At 34.0% G+C, this 24,086-nt stretch overlaps 2 protein-coding genes across 2 annotated transcripts in view; one reads left to right on the top strand and one right to left on the bottom strand.

Moving 5' to 3' along the window:
* LOC149793297 (methylcrotonoyl-CoA carboxylase beta chain, mitochondrial-like) overlaps nt 1–11,747 on the bottom strand; it is a 68,300-nt gene extending 56,553 nt beyond the window's left edge. The window contains exons 1-4 of the mRNA XM_089967272.1: nt 11,552–11,747; nt 4,931–4,997; nt 3,314–3,398; nt 1,439–1,540 (exon numbers count right to left, since the gene is read on the bottom strand). Coding sequence (XP_089823398.1) covers nt 1,439–1,540; nt 3,314–3,398; nt 4,931–4,997; nt 11,552–11,701 — 404 coding nt within the window. The 5' untranslated portion in view covers nt 11,702–11,747. The remainder of the gene's footprint in view (nt 1–1,438; nt 1,541–3,313; nt 3,399–4,930; nt 4,998–11,551) is intronic.
* Nucleotides 11,748–11,925: 178 nt separating this feature from the next.
* LOC149793295 (fumarylacetoacetase-like) overlaps nt 11,926–24,086 on the top strand; it is a 76,723-nt gene continuing 64,562 nt past the window's right edge. Inside the window, exons 1-2 of the mRNA XM_089967273.1 lie at nt 11,926–12,083; nt 18,627–18,737. Coding sequence (XP_089823399.1) covers nt 12,003–12,083; nt 18,627–18,737 — 192 coding nt within the window. The 5' untranslated portion in view covers nt 11,926–12,002. The remainder of the gene's footprint in view (nt 12,084–18,626; nt 18,738–24,086) is intronic.

Here is a 24,086-nt window from a genome sequence, read left to right as displayed (position 1 = left end):
TGTATTCAAGGCAGTAAGTCTGCTGGTTGTGAATCAGTAATTAATTTTTTTAAATGGTAGAGTGGCATAAAATACTGCTGCACTGTAAATTTATCTAGCATGATTTCCAGAAGAAGAAAAAAAAACATTTTATGAAAGAATGTATTTGAGAAAACTAATGAAGCATGGAAGGATACTAGCAAAACTGCAGCAACTGCAAATCTAGAACTGAAAATTACACAGTTTTCCATTACATTTGATAAATGAACATATGATTTATGAATTTTTATTTATAACTGCTTGATATACCTCCTTTGAATAATTACATACAAAATTTCACAAAGATCTGTCCACCATATAACCTCAAAATGGAAAACCCTTGGGACCAAATTTACTTTCTGGTTTTGAAACATTTTAGGTTTATTGATTGTATCATAGATAAGAAAAATGATGTCTTTTAATTGATGAACAATCACATAACCATTGAGACCAGTTTTATTTTTTAACACCATCAAACCTAGGGGTTTAAAATAAACAAAATAAATAATATTTTGCAAATGATTTGAGAGTGCAGAGAATTGTGTGTGTGTGTGTGTGTGTGTATGTGTGTGAAATAGGAAATGAGCTTACATACAATCAAAAGTTGTACTGATCATTCATCATAAATCATGATAAGATAATAGGCAAATAAACAATCATTCTTAAAAAGTGACATTTCTAATTATAGAGGACTTAATAATGAAACCAATGTATGGCTTGATTTTCTCACATTTTTATATCTTTGGCATTAGTTTTTAGAAATAGTATAAATCAAAAAACTACATCTTAGGACATACCCTGCATTAATGATGTTACCATTCAACTGATCAACATAAATCTTGCAGTAACAACTACTTAATGCTATTTAATATTTTCTACACATAAAAGCTAACTTCTCAGAGTAAAGAATTGACTGTTATCAACCTGATATTTACACTACGATCAACAATATTGTGTTCTCTCAATTCCACTCTTCAGATTAAATTTTTTTAAACTCTGTAAGGCATTCAAATAAAGTTTACAGCAACCAAACTGCACAAGAATGTTCACTTACCATTTCAATTCACTTCTGCAGTTTATAACAAGATCAAAGTTGAAAAGTGAAAAATACCTGAAAGAACTTATTTCTGTGAAGAACATCTTACAAAAACATAACATTTACAAAATGGAGAACTATTTTCCCCAAAAAGTCAACTGTCTCTGCTCATGTCATATATAATAACCAAAATTTTCTTACATGAAACTTTTACAGTACACCTGATATACGACGTACACTGTATACATAATTGTGAATGTTAACTTAAAAAGATTGTTTAAAATGTCTTTGTTTGAGTAACTCTTGAGCAAAAGGTCAACTGTTCACTGCCTGTACAGGATGCCTTAGCTATTGCTGTATTACAAGAGATCAATTGTTTCTTACCCAGATACTCTTCCTATCCCAGAAATGATCCCCCCAGCAGGGACCTCATCATCACCGTAGAGGTTAAATCCAGCTAACTGACTCATCTCCAGAAAGGGAGACCTGAAAAGACATAAAACAATTAAAAAAAGATTTTAAAGAAAAGATCTAAATACCTGTTTTCAGTGTCCAAGTTTTAAAGAATCCCTGAGCATGCCAGCAAAATATTATTTTTAAACACTGTAACAAGTTATTACATCAATTCTAATAAAAAACATTACCAAAATTTAGCTTATATAGATAAAATGTACTCTGCTGACCTAATATTATGGTACATTAAATATGTGTCTGTCTCTTTACTAAGTATTTACTCTACATATCTGCTTGGGGCCCCGAGTGGCCGAGTGGTCTAAAGTGCTCTCCGTTACGGATCACTGCCATCTCACCTCTGTCTGCGCCGGTTCGAGTCTCGGATTCAGCCAATGTGGGTATGTGAGAAAGCTTGCCAGTAGCTTCTCGTGGGTCGGTGGTTCTTTCCGGGTCTTCCCGGCTTCTTCCTCCACCATTAATACTGGCCGCCATGTATAGCCTATCGTGTGCTGAAAAATGGCGTTAAACCCCACAACAACAACAACAACAACATATCTGCTTATAAATCAAGTGTGCATCCCATGGGCCTTTCTTATGCTCACACTTACCAACCATTTGAGACATCTGTAAAAAAACACAAGAACTCTAAAAAAAAAAAGACTATTGGAAGATTTTGTGTTCTGAATATGCTATTGCAATAATAAAAATAATCAGAATAATATTGGGACCCAATTACTGTTGTATGAACTACGAACGGATAATATTTAGCAAACCATCACTTGTGTACATTCTTCTCTTTATTAGCATTTTTTGCAATGTGTTGACTCAATGTTCTTCTGGAAATGATGATGTGCTATAATGCATAGGCTGATGACATGGATCAGACTGGGTCAATGAACATGTTCTAAGAAATCTCAAGAATAAGGAACTGGTACATCTAGCATGAATGAGGTATTTCCTTTGTAGAAAGGTAATAGCGACAGACAAGGTTGTTGGGATGTGCCTTAGAATATATATGTCTATCACAAAATCTTCTAGGTGAAACAAGTCATAACATTGAAACTCTGATCTCTAAAGTTTGCATACACTACTATGAAGAATCCTGGACCATTTGAAATTTTTAGAGCATAAACTCAAATGCTGAAAATCAGGTAAAGTCACTAAGATTTCTACATGTCATTAAAATTAGGAACGCTATCAAACAACTAAAGGAAACAAAAATCATGAATATTTCAGGCATCTAACTGTACTTTTAATTAAAGCTACAGACTGTCTAAATTTTGTACTTTGAGCTGAGCTTGAGGTTTAATGATAAACATTCTGAGAATTCAATGTAGGCTCAGGACTTTGTGAGAATTTTTAGAAATATTTCTGTTACAAAAAAATACTAGCCAGATAAACCATTATAATGACACAAGTGAACTAACATAGATTCATAAAAATACATGAAAATGTAAATATTGTTAAAAATTTGGATACATTTGACTTCTTGCTCCCCTTCCTGTGTGCAACAGGATGTGAGCTAATAACATTTGACCTCTCAAACCTCACAGGGAACACAGGGTACGAGTCAAAACGTGACCTGTATGGCTCCTCCCAGGAAACCCTTGGGTGAGGGCCAACAATAATATATCCTCTAAACTGGGTTGCTATATACTGGTAAAGTATTACACCAGGTTAAGCAGATTTCAAGTCAGCAGTTTAGGAGGCAATAGTATAAGTCAATAAGAGACAGATAAATGGACAGTATCACAATATCATTGCATGTTTCTTAAGAAAAATTGTGGATATGATAAATGCACATACTCTGGGTCCAGTAAAGCATTAATTCTGTCTCTGGGAAGCATTTTTCCTCTAGAAGTGTGACGGGATCTGGCCTTTTCTCCCCCTCCTAGAGAAAACATACCAGAGGGGAAATTTAAATATGATCAACATTTAAATTTTAATTTGTAATCAGTTTAAATAATGCATTGATGTTCATTACATATGAACACGGGCCTGTTTATTATTATAAATTCCACAGACTTGATCCAAACTGAACTTGGCTTATACCCTATATAAATTCTATCTCATAATGAATTTAATAACCACCTTTCATTGAATATCATGTATAAAACAGAATTCAGTATTTGTGAAATATATATCCTTAGATTATTTTCATTTATGTTTAGGTCCAACTCATCCAATATCTCCAACCTCAAAACAATGCCCCCAACGGATGACTTGAAATTCTAAAACTGGTAAACTGTTGTGTACAAAAGACAAAAAAAAGAGACCACACCAATCAAATCATACAGACTCTATCCTGAACAGTAGTGGAAGACCTGTGTACATAAATGAATGCTTAGGTCAACTCAGTGTAATCATATAAACCCTAATTTTCTTTTAAAATCATGGGTAAAAGATTGATGCAAAAACACAGTGTAATCATATAAACCCTAATTTTCTTTTAAAATCATGGGTAAAAGATTGATGCAAAAACAATCTTAGAGTGTATTTACTAGAAAATGATAACCTACGGTTACACAGCAAATTTGTATATAAAAAAATTACACCACAAAAAAAGTAAATCATAATAACCTTAACAAAGAAGTAAATGTGATGAAAAACAATAAAGTTGCTCCAATCAAGTATCTTCCTAGGCTAAAAAAACCCACATCTTGAGTGACCAATGGACCACTTGCTAATACAGTATAAAACTGATTATCCAGACAAATCATAGGAAAATTATTTTCTCCAAATAATTGGTCATCTGGATAATCAAATTTTGGTTAAAATAGGGAGCTGTGAATGTAGATATCTCAAAAGGTCCAATAAAAAAACATGAACAATTATTTATACATGAAATGTTGAGCTAATTCAAGTATTACATTTATCTGTTCATTTTAACTCTACTTTTAACACATTATTAGCTACATCATGCTGTGTGTGTGTTTTGGAACTTTAAAACAGATTTAAAACAATTTTTCAGTCATATCGCTCTGATGTCTGCAGTATGGCAGTTTATAGTCTAGCACTGGGGAATCATGCCGTAGACATGTAGCATTATGTCCTACCCAGTCACATATTCCTGGCACCAGGCCGACCAGTCCTACCACTAACTTCTTAATGCTGAGCAACAAGCGAGGCAGTTGCGAGTACAATTTTTATATTTGGTAAGAATCGGCTGGATATCATACTGAGAGAATGAGGGCTAAATACCTTTCCCAAAGATACAATGAGGCAGCCAACTCAGGCTGTATATTGCAAGTATCAAACTTATGACCCTTGGATTACAAGTTCATTGTTCAACCAACTGACCTGCCCCAACTTCAGTCCAACAAATGAGTTGGCAATTAGAAGACTTGAACAGACAGCGATTGTATTTTCTGGAGTTTGCTTTGTTTTTACTAATTGTTTATGAAGTAATGTATTTGTAAGCACCTTGCAGTATCTTGGAGACTGTGTTTTTGAGCTCTTTCACAAGAACTTGCATCTTATCATAGTTTTCCTGCAAAAAAAGGAAAAAGTTGCAGCTTTAAAAATGTGATTCACTGGCATAAAAATAAGTACAGCACTGTTTGCACTCACTTTTGCTTGATAGATGAGGAAGAATTAATAGATTGTTTAGCAGTATGCTGTTGATGCCCTATCATTACCCTGATGTCAAAGTTGATCACTACTATTGTTTAGTTTGCAAAAATCTTGTCTCTTATAATGGCCATACATATAAGCTATTTTTCCAATAGAATGAGAAATACAGCTAACAATTATATATATATATATATATACACACACACACACACACACATATACATATACACATTTATTATAATAATACTTAAAGACTTGGCAAATCATGCTGCCCATATCACATGTGTTTTCAAAATGGTCTGCATGGTAGCAGGAAATATCAATGCATACTGCAATATGTTCAACTATATTGCAGTAATGTTTTTTCAGCTGGCAACACTCACAACTGCATATTTTACCAGACTGCTTTTAACATCTTTATCTGCAGTTTTAATTATATATTGAAATTTCTGCTGGAAGTAAAAGTATTAATTGCCATCAATTTTATATGATCACTCAACCCATGCAAATAGGGCTATCACATTTCAAAGAAAAAAATGTAAACATTTACATGAATTGTAAGAAATGAAAGAATTCTGTTTATCTGCAATCTTCAGGGTCTATCCTAGGACTGAAAACTTGGTCAAAAATTCATCCCCACCCATTTGAAAATGAAGACAAATTTTCTAAATACAGAGCGATTTAACAGACACAGACAACAATTCAAGATATGATGCATAATTCTGCATTTCTGTAGGTTTTTTGTTAGATCAGCATTCACATGTATGTCTAAAGGCATTGAATTATTTGCTTTAGACAATTAAAACATGTTCCTTATGTACTCTCTGAATTGCCTTCAGTGTACGCAGGTTGCATTTAAACTTTCTTCTACTATTTCTGCCTCCATTATATATTTCCAGACTTCAATTCACTTGTTTTTTTTTAAAAGCCATTTTTATGTGACCAGCATTCCAAACTTTTTTCACATCATCATTACACATATGACCAACTGTTATATAATGAACATGAAATTATGTCATTTGTTCATGTACATGTGACAGCCCTACATATGATCAGTCTTACAGCAGCCTGTGTTCAAAATGTCAGTGATTCAGGGGCAATTTTCATACATTTGGATTTGTATCTTATTTACTATAAATGCAAATTTGAGACGAAAAGTTAGGATGCAGACTTTTATACAAACTTTGCAATCAGTTTAAATCTTAACCCAGGCCAATGCACAATTTTTTTCCAAATATCTTCATTCTGAACCTGTAAAGGGTACTTTTTTTTAAAGTAAACAATAAATCCAGTTAAAAACATGACCACAACTTGAAATCCCTAGAGATTAAGTCTAATGTGCATGTCTTTTAAGCATGCTATAAACCATCATTTATGAATGCATGCTCTAATGTTCTAAATTCGTGCTGTGGGCACAGTTGGTTTAAAACCTCAGGAGTTAAATAACAAAAAATTTGTTGACTTGCATGCTTATCATGTCCATGAATTTGGGACACCAAAGATGAGAATCTGTATTATGCTTATTCTAGCGTATATTCCAGTAATCAGAAAATCTGATAGGCCATTGCCTGAGGCCCCTCTAATTTTAGATTGGGCTCATCCTGTATTATAAGTGAAGTACCCATCAGGTTTGTAAAAAGAAAATTAAATCTGCCTCAGGAAACTTTGATCAGACTCGCTAATGAAATGTATAAAAGTATTTTCAAGATATTGACAAACCTGCAACATTGTCCAACACGAAGTTGAGATCTTATTTTAATCAAATGAATGCATGCTAAACATACAATTTTGTACTCCCAAACCCCGACATGGACGTGTTTCAGGAAAACACAATTTTCAGTAATCTTTAAAAAAAAACAAAAAAGACCCAAAAACACCACATTTATTATATCCCTGTACATGTAGCATGTATGAATGGTAAATAGTCATGATTGGAGCTGATGTAAAACTATCCCTTGGGCAATTTAAATAGTGGCAATTAATGGCACTGAGGTCAAGTATGAACCATCATTTCACATATTACTCAACTGGCTGACAATAGCCAGTGAGATCTGTTTGAAGACTGCAGTGGGTGAGTCCACTGTGCTAATTTGCATAGGTAGGATCAGGAAGTGAAACAACCCATTATAGTCAATTAAAGAGATGCTAGGTGTGTGTACAAAAACAAATTAACGTTATTTCATATCACTGCCTTGAATGAGACTGTTTAAGCCATATGTATTATATTTTTGACAAATTTAACAGCAGCATTTCTTTTAAGTTGGATTTTAACACACATACAGAATGCAAAGCATGATCATTTCAACAGAAAAACGGTTATATTTGCAAAACTTTGGACTCCACACAAACCAGGAAAGAAAAGGAATCTTACTGGATATGCCTCCTTACAACATTGAAACCAAGCAGTTTAAACCAAGAAGACTAGAAAAAGACAACCATGCACAAATAAAATTATTTTTTGCAGCCAACACATTTTCTTTTAAATAATTCTCTAAATTTGCTTAATAGCCTATGACTACTATAACAATGAAATATCTGGGATATAATCTGCGCTTGCATAAATTTACATAAAATAACATGTCGTTATGGCTCATCACTTTCTAGGTCAATACAATTATTTTAAAGTATCAGCAACAAGCTGAAATAAACTAGTTGACACATATTAGAATTAAAAGGTTGAATTCCTGTATAAAAAAAAACAGCCATGTAAAGTTTAGCAAACATAACCGTTTTTCTGTTTTATTTGTTTGTCTTGTCTATGTTTTAAATTTGCCTTTGAAAAAGACTCATTTAAGAGTCGAAATCACTCAGCTAGCTAGATACTGGTTTCGCATTGTTCATTGTCAGTTTAATGCATTTATCGTAATCAATCCCTGACACACGTGATCCCTTGCTGGATCCAGTGCACATGAAAGGATTGTTATTTGCCATATGATTTGTATTCTTTATATATATATATATATATATATATATATATATATATAGACAGAGAGAGAGAGAGAGAGATCAACCCTCTGCCAAGTTGTTGCACTTCTTATGATGTATATTGAAAAATAAAATGTACTCCTTATACTAATACGTATTTACTGAAATAAATACAATTAGTAGTGTTCTACATGTTACGTTCTTTCTGTCAATGTATGAATTACTGTCTCAAAAGCAAATTGAGAGTACATGCTGAAAATATGACACATTGAGCATAGATGATGTCCTTACTGGATTCAAATCCTTTGAAAAGAGCAGTAATTAAAGCTATTTGCCACCATGAGGCATGTATCCAAAGATGCTGCCGTACATTAAACGAACTCACCTCTTACAACTGAATTAGCCTAGCCTTTTTTTGGGCAGATATGTCAATTATATCATAGCATGATATGTTTCACAAGAACACTGGTTGAAATTTTTTAAAAGGTGCTAGTCCACATTGATGGAAAGGGCATTTGTCTCTTTATCTAAATATGTTGTTGTGGTTGTTGTGGGGTTTAACGCCATTTTTCAGCACGATAGGCTATACATGGCGGCCAGTATTAATGGTGGAGGAAGAACCCGGAAAACCCCGGAAAGAACCACCGACCCACGAGAAGCTACTGGCAAGCTTTCTCACATGCCCACATTGGCTGAATCTTAGACTCGAACCGCCGCAGACAGAGGTGAGATGGCAGTGATCCGTAACGAAGAGCGCTTTAGACCACTCGGCCACTCGGGGCCCCCATCTAAATATGTCTTAAGTAATATAGATGTCATCACTCATAGACACAGCCTGAATCCAATTTATAAAGGGTATTTTTCTGTATTAGTACCATCACTATTTGTATCAAAAGCAGCATTTTTTTGCCTCCACTACTCAATACTGACACTCTATGTATCAAACTGATTCGGATCATGGCTGATTAGGACCATGCATATTCAGTGCAAATTTTGGGCTGATTCATCCCAAATTACAGACTGATTAAACAAAGAAATACAAATGATGAAACATGCATATCTGGTTTATTTTAGAAGTTATTAATGTTTTCACAAACATAGTAAGAGAACATAAAAGGTAGATTTTCTTCATTTTAAATTTATTTAATATAGCTGAAATCAGAAGAAAAAAGATACCAGCTATAACATTTACATTTATTTGTACCAAAATAACTTCCCAATGTTTCAATAAAGAAAATATAAATCTAAATTTTTTAAATCAGGCAGTTATCGACACTATCGAACAGTAACGCATATTTACTGATTATTGAGTTCACTAGCAAATCATGCTTTCTTTGCATTACATTTACAAAACAAATTGCATAAGGATTCTTTGACAAGTAAAACAATAGTATAACATATCAAAGAGTTGTCAGAAACAGTACAAATGAACATCTGATTTTTATTGGTCCTGTCCTTCTGCACACAGATGCCTCCTACAGAACTTACAAGAGTTTTCTGGAGCATATTGCTACAGAGCTAGATAGAGATGTTGAGTCTGTGGAAGTAAGAGTGCATGAAATGATGCAATTTGGAGGTGATCATGAGAAGGCTATAACCAAGCCATTAGAGCCTGTATTCTGCTAGGCTACACACTATCTTTGCACTAAACGTCTGAAGGATAATGTCCGGAACTTCCTTCAAAATAAAATATAGGTGGAAAAGGGTGAACATGATATCATAATGACCCAAATATTTGGTACTGGTGGCATCACAGAACTTATGGAAACAATCATCAATGAACAGCATCCAACATTTGCACCATATTTTACAAATAACTTGAAACCAAGACTACAGAAATATTTTTTCAAAAACCTAGCTGCAAAAATACTTAACGTGTGAATTTGACTAATGACAATGCAGAGTCCATCAATAACATTTAAGTCAAACATTTAATACTTTGCAATTACTACAAACAACGATGGAGTCATCCTGAAATATTGAAATTACTAAGATGTTTTGCTAATCGTTAACTAATTCAATATTTACTTATTTACATTATGTTCTAAAATTAAAGAAATTCTAGAAATGTATAACTATAAGTTGGTAAGCTTGATGGAATAAAATCATTTTATATATATTTTTAAATCTAAAATGTATGAATATACAAGCCACATCTATGCTACTTGGTAAGTTCAACTCTGAAATAAATAAATAAATAAATAAATAAATAAATAAATAAATAAATATTAAAGAGAGGAAGACTGACAGAATAAAAAAGATAATGAATCATTACTCTAACCTGTATTGCAAATCTGATTCTGCCATTTCCTGCATCTATTACAAGACAAAGCAAGCTGGTAAGGCCTGACATGCCTATGGCATTTTACACAAGGATAAAACACCATTGTCACAATTAACACAGTTCAGTTCATATTATACCAAAATACATCCAACTGAAATGTCACAATATAAACTGTATTTACTATAAATTATTCCAAAATTTACACAAGTTTACTGAACACCTTTATTAAAGCTTAGGATAAAAACTGGCATATAATGAACATTTTCGGCCTTCTGTACAAATTTAAAGCATGTGGTGCATTTAATTTTCAAACCTTTTCCTTTTCATTCATATTAGCGTGCATTGATTAACTTAATATAAGTGACTTTAATTATAATTAACTTTTTTTTTTAATTGCATCCATCAATGAATAACCGTGTGATTAGTGGAAATGACCATTAGCAGTATGCTAATTATTGTTTTCAACAAATCAGATTTTTTATGCAAATTTACAGCGTGCAGTAAATTTTATTTCCTTTCATTTAGATTAGCATGCATTCATTAATAAAAGTGACTTTAATTATAATTAACTGTTGACATTTTTTCAGCGAGATAGATTAGTATCATCTTTAATTGCAGACATCAATGAACAATGGTGTGATTAGTGGAAATTAATATTAGCAATATGCTAATTATTGTTTTAGATGTGCATGAATTGGGGGCAAGTTGTCCCTTGGCTTGATTTGAAGTGTCTTGGTAATTTTCTTGGGATCGAAATGTCTCACTCCCATGTGGTATTGCTATTGCTATTTATTGATAAATGTTAATAAATATTCATGTTACTGCATCCGAAAACTCTGTTTGAATGCCAGTTTATTCACTTGACAACTCTTTGACATTGCTACTTTTCCTGTTATACAAACAATCGCTAAATATTCATACCTTTTGTTTCTCTTTTTGTTTGTTTTTACTGTTGTTGAAATGTAAAGTAGGTATTTTATAAAGTCTTAATGTGTTCTTGAAGAGTCTTGGGGTGCTTAGTGACCCTGAGATTAGGAGTAAAGCAATGACCTTCAAAACACAAGTCAATAAAATGCAAATCACTTGTCGATGTAATAAAATGCAATTGAAGAGCTAGTGATTGTAGATAACGCGAATATTTTATATCCATTACAATAACCATACCGTTACACAAATAACAAGTTACAGTTTCTAATGGAAAAGAATGCAGGTGAACAACCAAATACAACTATCCGCGAAAACAAGTGACTATACATAAACACCTTATACTCTGGGGATTCTGCATCTTGTTTTGAACCAACAGTTTGTGCATGTTCTGTATAATAGTGTCGCTGTTGTCGAGATGGGCCATATAACTGTCTGTGCAGACATCTTGCTGAAACAGCAAGAAACCTCAACTGGCGAACACTCATTGTCCCCTTTTGTTACACAAGAACCAACTCTGCATACTTGCCACATATTTGTATTACAACGCCAGTTTCCTTTTTTTTTTCTTTCTTTTTTTTTTAGTGATGGCTCTAGGCATAATTTTGAGCAATATTCAGAATAAATCCTGTAAGTTCATCTGGTTTTAAATCATATAACATTAAATTTGGCGCAAAGTTTGAACGTTTTCATACGAATATTATGTTATAAATTGTATACTTAGTGTATTAGCCTCTTTCACACACGCGGATACGCAACGGGTCACAACTTAGGTGATTTCAACTGAAAATGTCGTTTATAAACGTTAGCCCGGAGAGTCATTTTCCTATTCAAAATCTGCCTTATGGTGTATTTTCAACATCCGACAACGTAAGTTTGAATGTCATATTTCCTATATGCTGATATTGATCGTTTACTATACAGTATGTTGCAATGCAAAACCCTCAAACTTAAGTTCCAATCGTGTCTTTGTTGAACTTTACTGTTTATATTTTCATGCAAGACATTCAGGAATATTTAATACGGCATTGTATTTGAGGGTTTTGTTGACCCGTGAGTGCAACTTTCTTGAGAACTGTTGTTTTTTTTTTTATGTGCATACTGACTACCGGCAAATTTACGTTTGCATTGAGGTCAAGGTCATTGTGGGTTGGACAAATCAAATTCTCTCTCTCTCTCTCTCTCTCACACACACACACCAGTATTGCGCAGCTGTTCACCATTTCATTTGATTCAGAATTTGCTACATTTACATTCAAGTGTCTGAAGTTTCAATCTTTTCCACCAACTGTATGATAATTTTGATGTGAAATTCAAGTTTAAAGTTCATTTGTTGTTGTCCATAACAGACAAATCAGGCCTCTCATAACCAATCAAAGGTCAAAACTCTCTCTCTCTCTCTCTCTCTCTCTGAGCCACACTGGCCTTATTGTCAGTCAATACACTGCTGCATGACATTTGTCTATGAACTCCTTGAATATGCATTTAAGGGCCACATTGATTTTATGCTTGTCTTTATATGCCTGCAGAGATCTTGGAAATGTTTAATAACGCGTATTTGGATGCCAATTTTTGATCTGGGATGTAGAAAATCCCTGAGGCGGGAGTCCTTCGTACGCATGTTATAGGTCTGCGGCAAATTTCAAAGACTTGCCAGTCCTGCTTCAGCCACCTGCTTTGTGGGAAAATGTGTTCATCAATTAGCTGTGCTGATATTTATGACAGAATTCAGTGACTGAAAGACCCCTTACTATACATACATGTTGCCATTATAAGAGTACATAAAAAAGAACATGATGCAATAGCTGGGCGGCATGATCAAAGGCTTTGTTTGACTGGCAGCCGGATGCAAAAATGTACTGATATTTACTGTGATTGAATACAGAGTCAGAAAGACCCAGAGATGTACATGTGGTCATTTATAAAAGTACATCAAATAAACAACTTTAGCTTTTGGTACTGTGTTAATTTCCGAATGTATCGGAATAAGTAGTGCACGAGAATCAAGACATGTTGAGACTTAGACAAAATGCTTTTTTTAAATTTGGATAAGTATTTTGGGGTTAAACAGCAAACTTACGAAGATTGTAACGAGATTCAGAAGAGTGCTAAAGCTGCTAGAATTGATAGTTTGGATAGGACATTAGCTAAGTGTAAGAAAGCGTGTGATGCCTAGCTTAGTGTTTGGAATAAGTCCTGACTTGGATTGACAAAATTCAGTATCACTCTGATAGATGAACAGGAGCTATTTAAGAGGTACATTGACTGACCATACTTTTTAAAAAAAATGCAGCTCGCCTTAGCCCGGTTAGTTCTAGTGTTGTAGCAAAATGTATTCATCAATACATCAGTAGCTAGGCCTAGTTTTGATATCAATTACGTTGACAAACAAATTCTTACCCATTCACAAGCATATGTTTTGATAGCTGATTGACCATTAACCCTTTTCTGTGTAAGGTAGCAACTATCAATTTCCAGCATGATATCCTTTAATGATAAAACATACAAACTTGTGTTTTAAGATCAGAATCAGTGATTATTAACTGCTTTGTGTGCACTACTTCGTCATAAAATTTGTGTGAAACTCTTAAGTGAACCAGTAGGCCTAATGGGAAATAATGGCAGACTTCGCTAAGTTTGGGATGTACCAGTTCATTAGATTGTCTGTTTTCGTAAACCATCGGGCAAATATTTTCAGAAAAATATACAGATCATTGAAAGCAAAGCCAAGGTATTATTTTATTAAAGATTTAACTTTAAAATGAAAATTATATAGGTCATAAACGTATGGGACAATGCTACGTTGTGGAATTCGCGATATGCGCTTTAAGGTTTAATATTTTTTCCGATCTGACATGTATTTGTGAAAATATGTGAAAAAACAGCAGATAAGATACTATTTAACAATTGCCTAAAATTACTACAAGGACGTAGACAAATAAATAAACCAAAGATTTGCGATCCTGTCAATGGACTATTTGTAATGAAGCTATATTGTAGTGAGTGATTGGATTACGAAAACCTCTCCTTCTAAAAATAGATGCACTCACATTTGTGTTGATTCTGTAAGAAAGAAGGGACTGTAACTTTTGATGGTGGGACTCCCGTTTTTACCAAAATGGGAGTCCTGGACTCCTAGTTTTAAAATCCTAGCGAGATCTCTGTGCCTGGTTGTATTTCATTGGCCTGCATCAAAAAAGATGCAGCATTTCTGGTCAATCCTGAGGCTGTAATCATAATTAATTTAGCACCTTTCCTTTTTGTATCCGGCATAAGGAAGTGATCCTTATTGAGTATTTACAATCACTATTCCAGTATAGGCTACCTGGTAATACTTCCTACCTGCGATCCATGTCTACCAAACAGTATAAAATTCCCAAACCAAATAAGGAGTTATTTAAGTTTCCAATACTCTGGATCTCTGCTCTGAAATAGTATTCCAGTTGAGATTAGAAATGCCCACTCTTATTTCCTTATTCCAAACCCAGTATATCCAGTGGCTTCAGAGATGCAGCTAAAATAAATAAATCCCTTTATATGAGGGCCTCAAGGTAGATTAGTTCTTAGCTAATTGTGTTACCCTCTTTAAATAAGGTCATTATTATTATTATTATTATGGTGGTCCATTTGAACGACAAGCAATGCAGATGTATGCAGTGTGTGTTTGGTGCTTTTCAGAAGTAATGTGTGGTGGACTTGTCATTAAAAAGAAATAACTAGTTAATAGCACAATGCAGATGTGAGATGGAAATACCTTATCAATACACACCAAATGACACAAAATCCAAAATCTCAAAATTTTCCTGAGTAATCACCTCCAATTTAATGACAATTTGTCACAGTACAGCAGTGTGAATGATGACTGGATGCTAAATTTCACTGAAACATTCCAATCACTTATGATGTTTTGACCGATTTAAATGGACAGCAGTTATTGTATCAAATTTGTTTTTCATTTGGAAATTCATTAGTTTACAACAGAGGGATTTGATGTGCTTTTAACTTTTTTGATTATAGAGATATCAGGCTGAAATTTACTATGCTACATATTTGTGACCTGGGGAATATAAATCTAGCTGAGATTTCAATATTTCGGAAATTTGAAGAGATATCTACCCCAATAGTTAACATTTTGTTTATTATGGATTTATTTTCTTTAAATTATAAGGTAACCTGGTCATTCATCACAAACACCAAACATGATTTATGTGAAAGCTATACCTACAGGGGATAGTTCCAAAGTAATCTCATCTGAATCAAGTTTATTTTTAAGCTGTACCTGGGTTTCAGGCTTGAGACAAAATCACAAAATGTGAGAATTACGCCCTCAGAACAGAGGTAGTATCAGGGCTGATCAAATTTTTTTTTAACCACTAGTCCAGGACAAGTGGTTTCAGAAAATTCACTAGTCCCACCTTTCTCTTCACTAGTCTCACCTTACTCTTCACTAGTCCCACCTTACTTTTCACTGGTACCGAAATGGTAATCACTTGCTGAGATTTGATGAGACGTATGTACTTAATCCATAGAAAAAAAATAAAAAATAATATACAACATAATTTTTTCTTAAAAGAATTTAATTTTTAAAAACATTGGTTGTTATACATTTGGCTTTATCAGGTTCATGTATATATGTTTTAGCTGATGGATTTGAAATTATGTCCATGTATATGTCTGCCACCTGCACCAGCACTAAGCCAGCAGTTGATAGCTGTGTCTGGGTTAAAGTCCCGAAGCTCTGGTCCATTTGCAGAAATGTTCATTAGCATTTGTAAACTCTTTCGGTTTAATGAATTCCTTAAAGAAGTCTTGATTAAGTTCATTGAACTAAATCCTCGTTCACATTCAGAAATAGCTACCACACACTCAGTATCCGTCTTACGTTTTATCCCTCCATTTTCAAACAAACTTACCTTTGACGAATCGCCGTTATTACCTTCCTTGCGAAAATAATTTAGCAAACTCGTGTTATCCACCGAGTAACTATCAGCTTGCTTGACAACTACTTATAAAGTGATCATAACATCAATTTTCTCTTTTAAATATGAACTGAAACAGCTCATTAATTAGCATAATTGTTTCGCTTCAAACACAATATCGTACGTGGAAGTTAATCATCTGTATAATCAATTTTAAATTAAAGAATCATTACTGTCATTTAATCAGTTCATAAAGGAAACCAACACTGATGTCGGTAAAGTACCTTTCATTAATTTAATTACACTGACTCGCTGGATTAAAATCATAGTGAGCCGCTCATTATGATCTAGATTGAGTAAACTCATTGCAACAAAACCGCTTACAACACTGCTAATTGATCATACTGGCTTTCTTTTGTTTGACATGTTTTGATTTGCCGATAATTTGGTCCATTAGCCCATTATGCAGTCAAGTGGTAACAGAATGTAAATGTATACACGAAGAGGGGTAGAATAAAGTATTCAGTATGCCCAGAGGGCATGATTGGCCAAATAAAGGTAGATATAGTGATTGAAGCACGAAAATAAGGACTAGCCCGACTTTTTTAAAAAGCACTTGTCCCGGACTAGCGACTTGGAAAATTTTACTTGTCTGACTTCAAAAATGACTAGTCTGGGACGTTGAGCTATGGGATTTGCTCAGCCCTGAGTATGACCATGTGGTCATTTACCTTGCATAATGATTTTTTTAATCATCAAGATATGTATCTTCTGCATGTATAATAATTGGTATTCATTGATCTAAAAACTAGTTAATTACATTATATTCTCTGAAGAATGACTGTAGGATGGGGATGAAAGATTCAGCCAATGTTTTTTTAAACACATTCCAATGTCTTTATAAAAATTATTTTTTAAAATGTCTGTGTAATTGATGTGGCAACTAAAGTAGAATTATTTATCATTTTCCGTATGAAAGGCATTGACTATCCATATACACATTTTGGATTATTATGTTTGATGGAAAAGTATACAGATATTTATCCACCGTATTTCCTTGTTTGGTTTTTATATTGCTGGTAACCATTAACACATCAGTTTCACAGATATATTTTTGTGTTAGCTATCTGCATGTATGTACATATATTGCATACAGCACTTGGATCAAGTCTTCACCCCAGCATGAATACAAAGACTGAAGCAGTTATATGGATTTGGCTCATAAAGTATGTACTATTTCGAAACGCAGATGGGACAGTTAGAAACGTGGTCAGTTCTTCAAAATAAGATTCTAGATTTTACAATTTCCTGAAGGATAAAGACAGTTTTCACTGTAGTTAAACGATATCCTCTCAGAATACCTGGATATAAAAACTGTCCTATTGCAAAACAACATAATTAATATAAACATCAGATGAATGTGTATTTACCCTGTCAGTAATGTTGATTCACAATAGTGATCTAACTGTGCTGACTTATGTAAATGAGTATTATTCGTGTCTAATTACAAAATTCATGATTACTGTTTTACATTATGTTAGATATCATTATCCAAATTGGTCCTTTTAGTGAAATAATAAAAAAAAAAATGGCCAGAATTTATTTTAATTAAGACTGTATTTTGCCTGTAAAATCTGAGCATATAATACTGGTATCTCAGTTTTTCTTTCTTCTGAAAATAAAGTTAATTGCATTGCAGTTCAACCTGTATGATGACCTCGTTAAAAAATTAAAGAAGATATTTGTGATTGTGAAGAGAAGGAGAGGCCCCGAGTGGCCAAGTGGTCTAAAGTGCTCTCTGTTATGGATCACTGCCATCTCACCTGTTGGCATGGGTTCAAGTCTCAGGTTCGGCTAATGTGGGTATGTGAGAAAGCTTGCCAGTAGCTTCTCGTGGGTTGGTGGTTCTTTCCAGGTTTTCCTGGGTTCTTCCTCCACCATTAATACTGGCCGCCATGTATAGCCTATACTGTGCTGAAAAATGGCATTAAACCCTATAACAACAACAGCAACTTAAGAGAAGGAAAATTAGGACAGGTTATTAATTGACTATCAAGTTTTATTCCATTTTTATTAGTTTATTTAGCAGAAACACTGATATTTATACCAGAAATTCTGCTTAATAGCATAAATTATCAGCTTTGAACACCCTGAACTATAGACTATTATCACTTATTTGTTCATTGGATCACATATTTAGTATTCATCTTATTTAGCCCCATCAATTGGCATACCTACATGGTTTGTTTAGATGTGTGACTTTGTACTACAGCTAACTAGTTAAAAAAGACTTCCAGTTATTCCAGTGTTCAGCTGATTCTTTTATAATTCTGGTGTAATGACTTTACACCATTACTGCATGGAGACTTTAGTTAAAACATCTAAGACCAAACTATTTTCACGTAAAGTTTTATACTGATCTTGCAGTAATGTAGCAGTTTTCTGACATGTTTACGTATATAACATTGCTATCCAATATTTATTATTTTTTCAGTCCCAAAAAAGAATTGGTGTTGCTATAGGGGATCAGATTTTGGATCTTAGTGTCGTGAAGCATTTGTTTGATGGACCAGAACTTCTAAATCAGCAAGAAGTATTGGACAAGGTAACGAAAATTATGTCATAAAATGTTTCAATTTCTCAATACAAATTAAGTCATGTAAAATTGATGTGTCTTGTTATGATTAGACTTACTGTTTTATGTTGTGACTCTTTTTACAGGTAGGATACTGGTATGGTTTTTGTATCTGTGTAGAACAGTTGTCTTGCCAGTATTAGCAAAACATCCCTCATTATTACACTGTATACCACCTTATAATGGGGTACAGTATACACCTCTCCCTCGATAATTCATGCACAACAGGGTCCACAAACAAAGACCACACTATAAGCAAAGCGTGAGTTACCGAGGGACCTCCAAAAATTGAAAAAAATCGCTTTGACGTCGATAAAACCATGGGGGGGGGACCCACATTAGGGAACTGGGCTGTTTAATGACTGAATTCTCATTTTACAATAACGTCGATAATAATTTTTAATATTGCGCTTTTTCTAATGAAGTTGTTCGTTATTCTGTTTAAGTAACCTTTTTTTTCACATATCCAACATATGAAAGATCGTTCCAACTGGTTTGAACAACCATCACATGTACGCGAAAAATATGTTTATTACCTCACTGCTTTTTGTTTTCTTAATGAGACTGGTTCCCATAGTGGTATTTAATAGTATCTTGCCAAATCGGTAGTCCATAATTTGGTAACTAGACTAACTGTTGTTACACCACCAAACACGATTCCTTTTTTCTCAAAAACACACGACATTTATTTTGTGACACATCTACGTCAAAACTCAATTTTTTATTGTTCAGTTAGTAAAATGTTAATGTCATGATTTCATTGGAAGTAATTCTTGTCATCCCTGAGGATATCTCTAAATGCCAGTTCAAGAATTCTCTGAAATGCGCTTGCTCACAAATGGTCCGTATCTGTGAAATCAAGCTCTATATTTTACGAAGTATTCATTTCGCTTGGTTGCCTTGTTATCTTTGATCACAGTTATGAAAGAGTCGGTTAATTTAAGGTAGTTTCTGTTACATACACAATAATGTTTATTATAGTGTTCGATTCATCAAATGAAGTGAGTTCACCTGACATACAACCAAGGCCGCTAGATTTTAAGTTAGTCCGATTTTTGTGCCTTTTAACTTTTCTTTTTTTCCACCTCCTTTTTTATTCAAAAGACATAATTAACCTGATAATACAAAGGGGGTCAGCTTTTTTATTCAGTGCAACAATACAACAAATACTTCCGCAAGTCAGTTATCAAAACATGGTCGGCACTTAATTAGGTTCTCAGAGAAACGCTCGCAGACATAGCTGTTACAGTAGATTGACGCATTTTACGTTTAATTACAAGAGGACACATTGCATTTTTGACGATTACACTTAAAAGAAACTAGAACACAAATTTCAGTTGATAAAAAAATTATTTATTTTGTATTTATTTATTAAAGTACTACCTCCTCGAGACGTAAGTGACACATTGATCTAAATTTCCTTAGATATCGTTAATTGCGGTGTACTAGGAATGTCGTTTGGAAAGAAAATGTAAAAAATTGTATGAGCTATTTTTAAATTTGATATTTCATAGTGTTGATTAAAATTTCCAGGTCCTATCTTCCGTTTTCAACGATAAAACGAGCGATACATCAAAGTTTCCGTTACCAATTTTTATCGCGATTTTCTTCAAGTTCAACAAATAAGGATAAATTTTTGTGGTATTTTCGGGTTTAAAAAATGGGATTCACGCTTGACACTGTGTTATAGCTGGTTTGCGAGTTATCAGGGCGCGAGTTATCGAGGGAGTGGTGTATATATAATTTTATTATTTAAATGGGATCCATGGCCATACCTATCTTGTAATGTGTTATATGCCACCGTTTCAACTACTTATTGGGGCCCCAAGTGGCCGAGTGGTCTAAAGCGCTCTCCGTTATGGATCACTGCCATCTCACCTCTGTCTGCATGGGTTCGAGTCTCAGATTCAGCTGATGTGGGTATGTGAGAAAGCTTGCCAGTAGCTTCTCGTGGGTCGGTGGTTCTTTCCGGGTTTCCCCAGGTTCTTCCTCCACCATTAATACTGGCCGCCATGTATAGCCTATCATGTGCTGAAAATGGCGTTAACCCTTTCTTCACTATGGAAAGGTTTTCCGGTCCAGGAGAAGTAAGTCCATAAACATTATGAACCTTTTTACCAGTTTGGGGCAGTGTTCTTCTCTAACGTTATAGTACCCGACTATATAAATTTTGGGATACCTCTAATAACTGCCTACTTGTAATGTAGATATTATATTTGGATTATCTCATGAGTTTAACTTGTATACAACTAGAAATATCAAACAAAGTAGGCATTTTTAAAGAGTTTTCCGAATGGTGAAATTTGTATACAAAATGGCGGAGTTCAAAGAAAGTGAGTGAAGTGTTAGATTTTGAATTATCAGAGGTTTTTACCAATTTTGACCTGGTAAAGTTGGATGAAAATGAGAGAAGGTGTCTGGAGAGGCAATCAAATGCGCTTGTGGGTGACAATAATGACGATGAAGAGGACTTTAAAGGTTTTGAACCTGAGGAAGTGTACACTTCATGTAATTTTGTTTGGACGAAGTTGGAAAACCAAAGAGATTTGTTTCAGTTTTCTGAGAGAGTTGGACCCACCCGAGTGTTAGATGGCTCCAGGAGAGCTTTGGAATATTTTCGAATATTCTATGCAGATGAAGTTTTTGGAAACATTGTCTATCTAACAAATTTGAATGCGATGATCAACGTGCCAGAGGCGATACAGGTGTGTGGACCGATCTCACCTTGGATGAAATCAAGACATTTTATGGAAATTTAATTTCTACCTGTCGTATACCTGAAAGAAAGACTTGTTTTGCTACTGGAATTAGTCATCAGTACATCTAGGGTCAATTGAATAAGTTTTGGGAACTTTCTAAGTTTTCTAAGAAGTAAATAGATAATTACTTATATTTTACCTGTTGTGTTACCTGTTTGCACCTGTATTTTAACAGCTGTAATAGATATGCACATTTTAGTCAATTAGTCTTAAAATTTGATTTTAAACCTTGATTTTGACACCAAATCCAGCCAGATAGCTTTAAAATTGGCAAAGTTATTTTATTTCAAAATTCAAAAGTCATTTTGCTTTACAACTCCAAAGTTACTTAGTGTTGAGGACTCTATGCTCCCATAGTTACTTAGTGATGAAAGAGTTAAACCCTACAACAACAACATTAGCTGCTTATTTTATTTGGTGATGTTTGTGCATTGGCAGTGACTTCTGAGGCTTTGTTTAAATTTTTGAAGCAATAAGGATATTCTGCAGGGATTAATAATTAGAAATGGTGTTATAATGAAGGGCCTTATAGTGAGGGGTGCTGTAGTTTAATGGCAACACAATTGGAAATAAATCAATTGGAAATAAATCCCATTAAGTCTTTATGGATAATCCAAGGTGTGATCAAACATGTTTTGTTTACTTGTGCAGTGTGTACAGCTTCATAATGTACATGTTTTGTATAATATCAAGTGTAATATTTTCATTGTTAGCTGGGCTTCTTGCTGTCAATTAAATTTGATTGTGTACCACCTAAGAAAAGTTTGGATTTATTAAGGAATGCAGTCTATATAAAAGAATGTTGACCCTATCTTTTCAGATATTTTATACTTTTTACCTTCACATTTTTTTAAATAGACATTTTACAGGGTTTTACGATCATAAACTGAAGTCAGTACATGTATTGTTCACACCTTTCCTCAAAAATATGAACAAAGCCTCAGAAGTCACTGCCAGTGCACAATCATCATCAGATAAAATAAGTAGTTGAAACGGTGGTACATACCCATCACAAAAACATTCAAACTTTATCCTTTCCTTATTATATGCAGTGTTCACATGTTTAAAAAAAATCTGGATATTCTGCAGGGATTAGTAATTTCCTTCAGGATCCTGAATACATGGATTACTATGTCCAGTTAAACTTACATGGCATTCATATTGTATGTTATGATATTTATGAGCAAATAGCAATTCCTTTGCCCAGTTAACCTAGATGACTTCAGATCATTATCCGACATGTGAAAAATGTAGTACAAGGTGACAAATTTAACATACAGTAAAACAGAACATTGAAGAGCAGAAATTTATATTTCAAAACCATTTTGCCCATATCATTCTTGATCAAGTATTAGGTCAAAATTGGAATTATCACCCCGTGTTTATGCATATATTTATGTCAGTTCTATATTATTTTGTCACAATCCACAAATGTTGAAATCAGACGATAGCCTGCTTGACTACAAGGAAAAGAACCTGGTTGCCCAAGTTAAATTCATTTGCCCAAAAAGAAGGCAAGGATACACTTGAATATAAAACATAAACACTATCCATGTACTGTGTTAAGAATCCATGTGGTAAAAAATATCTAACAAAAACCAACTTGCCCAGTCAGGCAAGTACTATGGCAGTAAATTAGCTTGCCCAGAATAAACTCTTTGTCAACCGTCATAAAGTTGGCAGTGTTAAGAACCCAAATTTCATAGTGTAAAAGGTTGTTTACAAAATTTATTCTTGGACTCCTTTGGCACCATTTATTGCACAGACCAATATTTTCTGCCTCTCATAATCATTTATTACAGGGTTCGTACAGTGTTTGAAGGTCTTTGAGAGTTTGGGAAAAATGAGGTAGCATTTTCAAGGTCTTGAAAGTTTGGGAAAATCTTGCAGATTACCCAAAGGTCTTTAAAAGTCTTTGAAAATTGAAATAAACCCAAAAATTGTAATTTCTTTCCATAATCACAAATAAAATTTTCCAAGGTTGTTAGATTTGGATGTATAGTCTGATTATACCAACCCGTTTATTCGTACCATCATCATCTGTGTGTTTCGTGCTTAACAGACGTTTTCGGTATAATAGATGGACATGCTTGAGATCCATTTCCAGCTCCTGGACAAGTCCATTTTCAGCATAGGGGTGTGTGCATGACTACAGATGTACATACATATGTCGTCTGCTTCTGATATTTACAGTGTCGAATCAAGAAAGGAAAAGAATGACAACAGCAGATTTGCCTTTCACATGGATTTAACAAGCGGTTTAATTTCTATGTTCATGTGTGCAAATTGATATAATTCCAAACTCTCAACGTTATGGTAATTTACGGAATTATCTGTCAGTTACCGAATAGGATGAAGTACGTCATTATGTTGTCTGATGGAAATTAAGCAGCCCATAGTGTATGCAATATGGTGCCATGTTAGTATGGAAAGTCCATTAAGCATGAAACTTGCAGGGGATGCCATTATTAGTGCTATTCTGGTCATGGTCAGATTATAAATTATAAATCAATGATTTAATTGACTTAGTTCTGTGCACTTTTTATCACATTAAACGTTT

The sequence above is a fragment of the Sinohyriopsis cumingii genome, chromosome 8 (genome assembly GCF_028554795.1).
Source record: "Sinohyriopsis cumingii isolate HCF-2022 chromosome 8, ASM2855479v2, whole genome shotgun sequence".
Taxonomy (NCBI): Eukaryota; Metazoa; Mollusca; class Bivalvia; order Unionida; family Unionidae; genus Sinohyriopsis; species Sinohyriopsis cumingii.
Note: the sequence above shows the minus strand (reverse complement) of the source record. Positions and strands in the feature narration are given on the sequence as shown.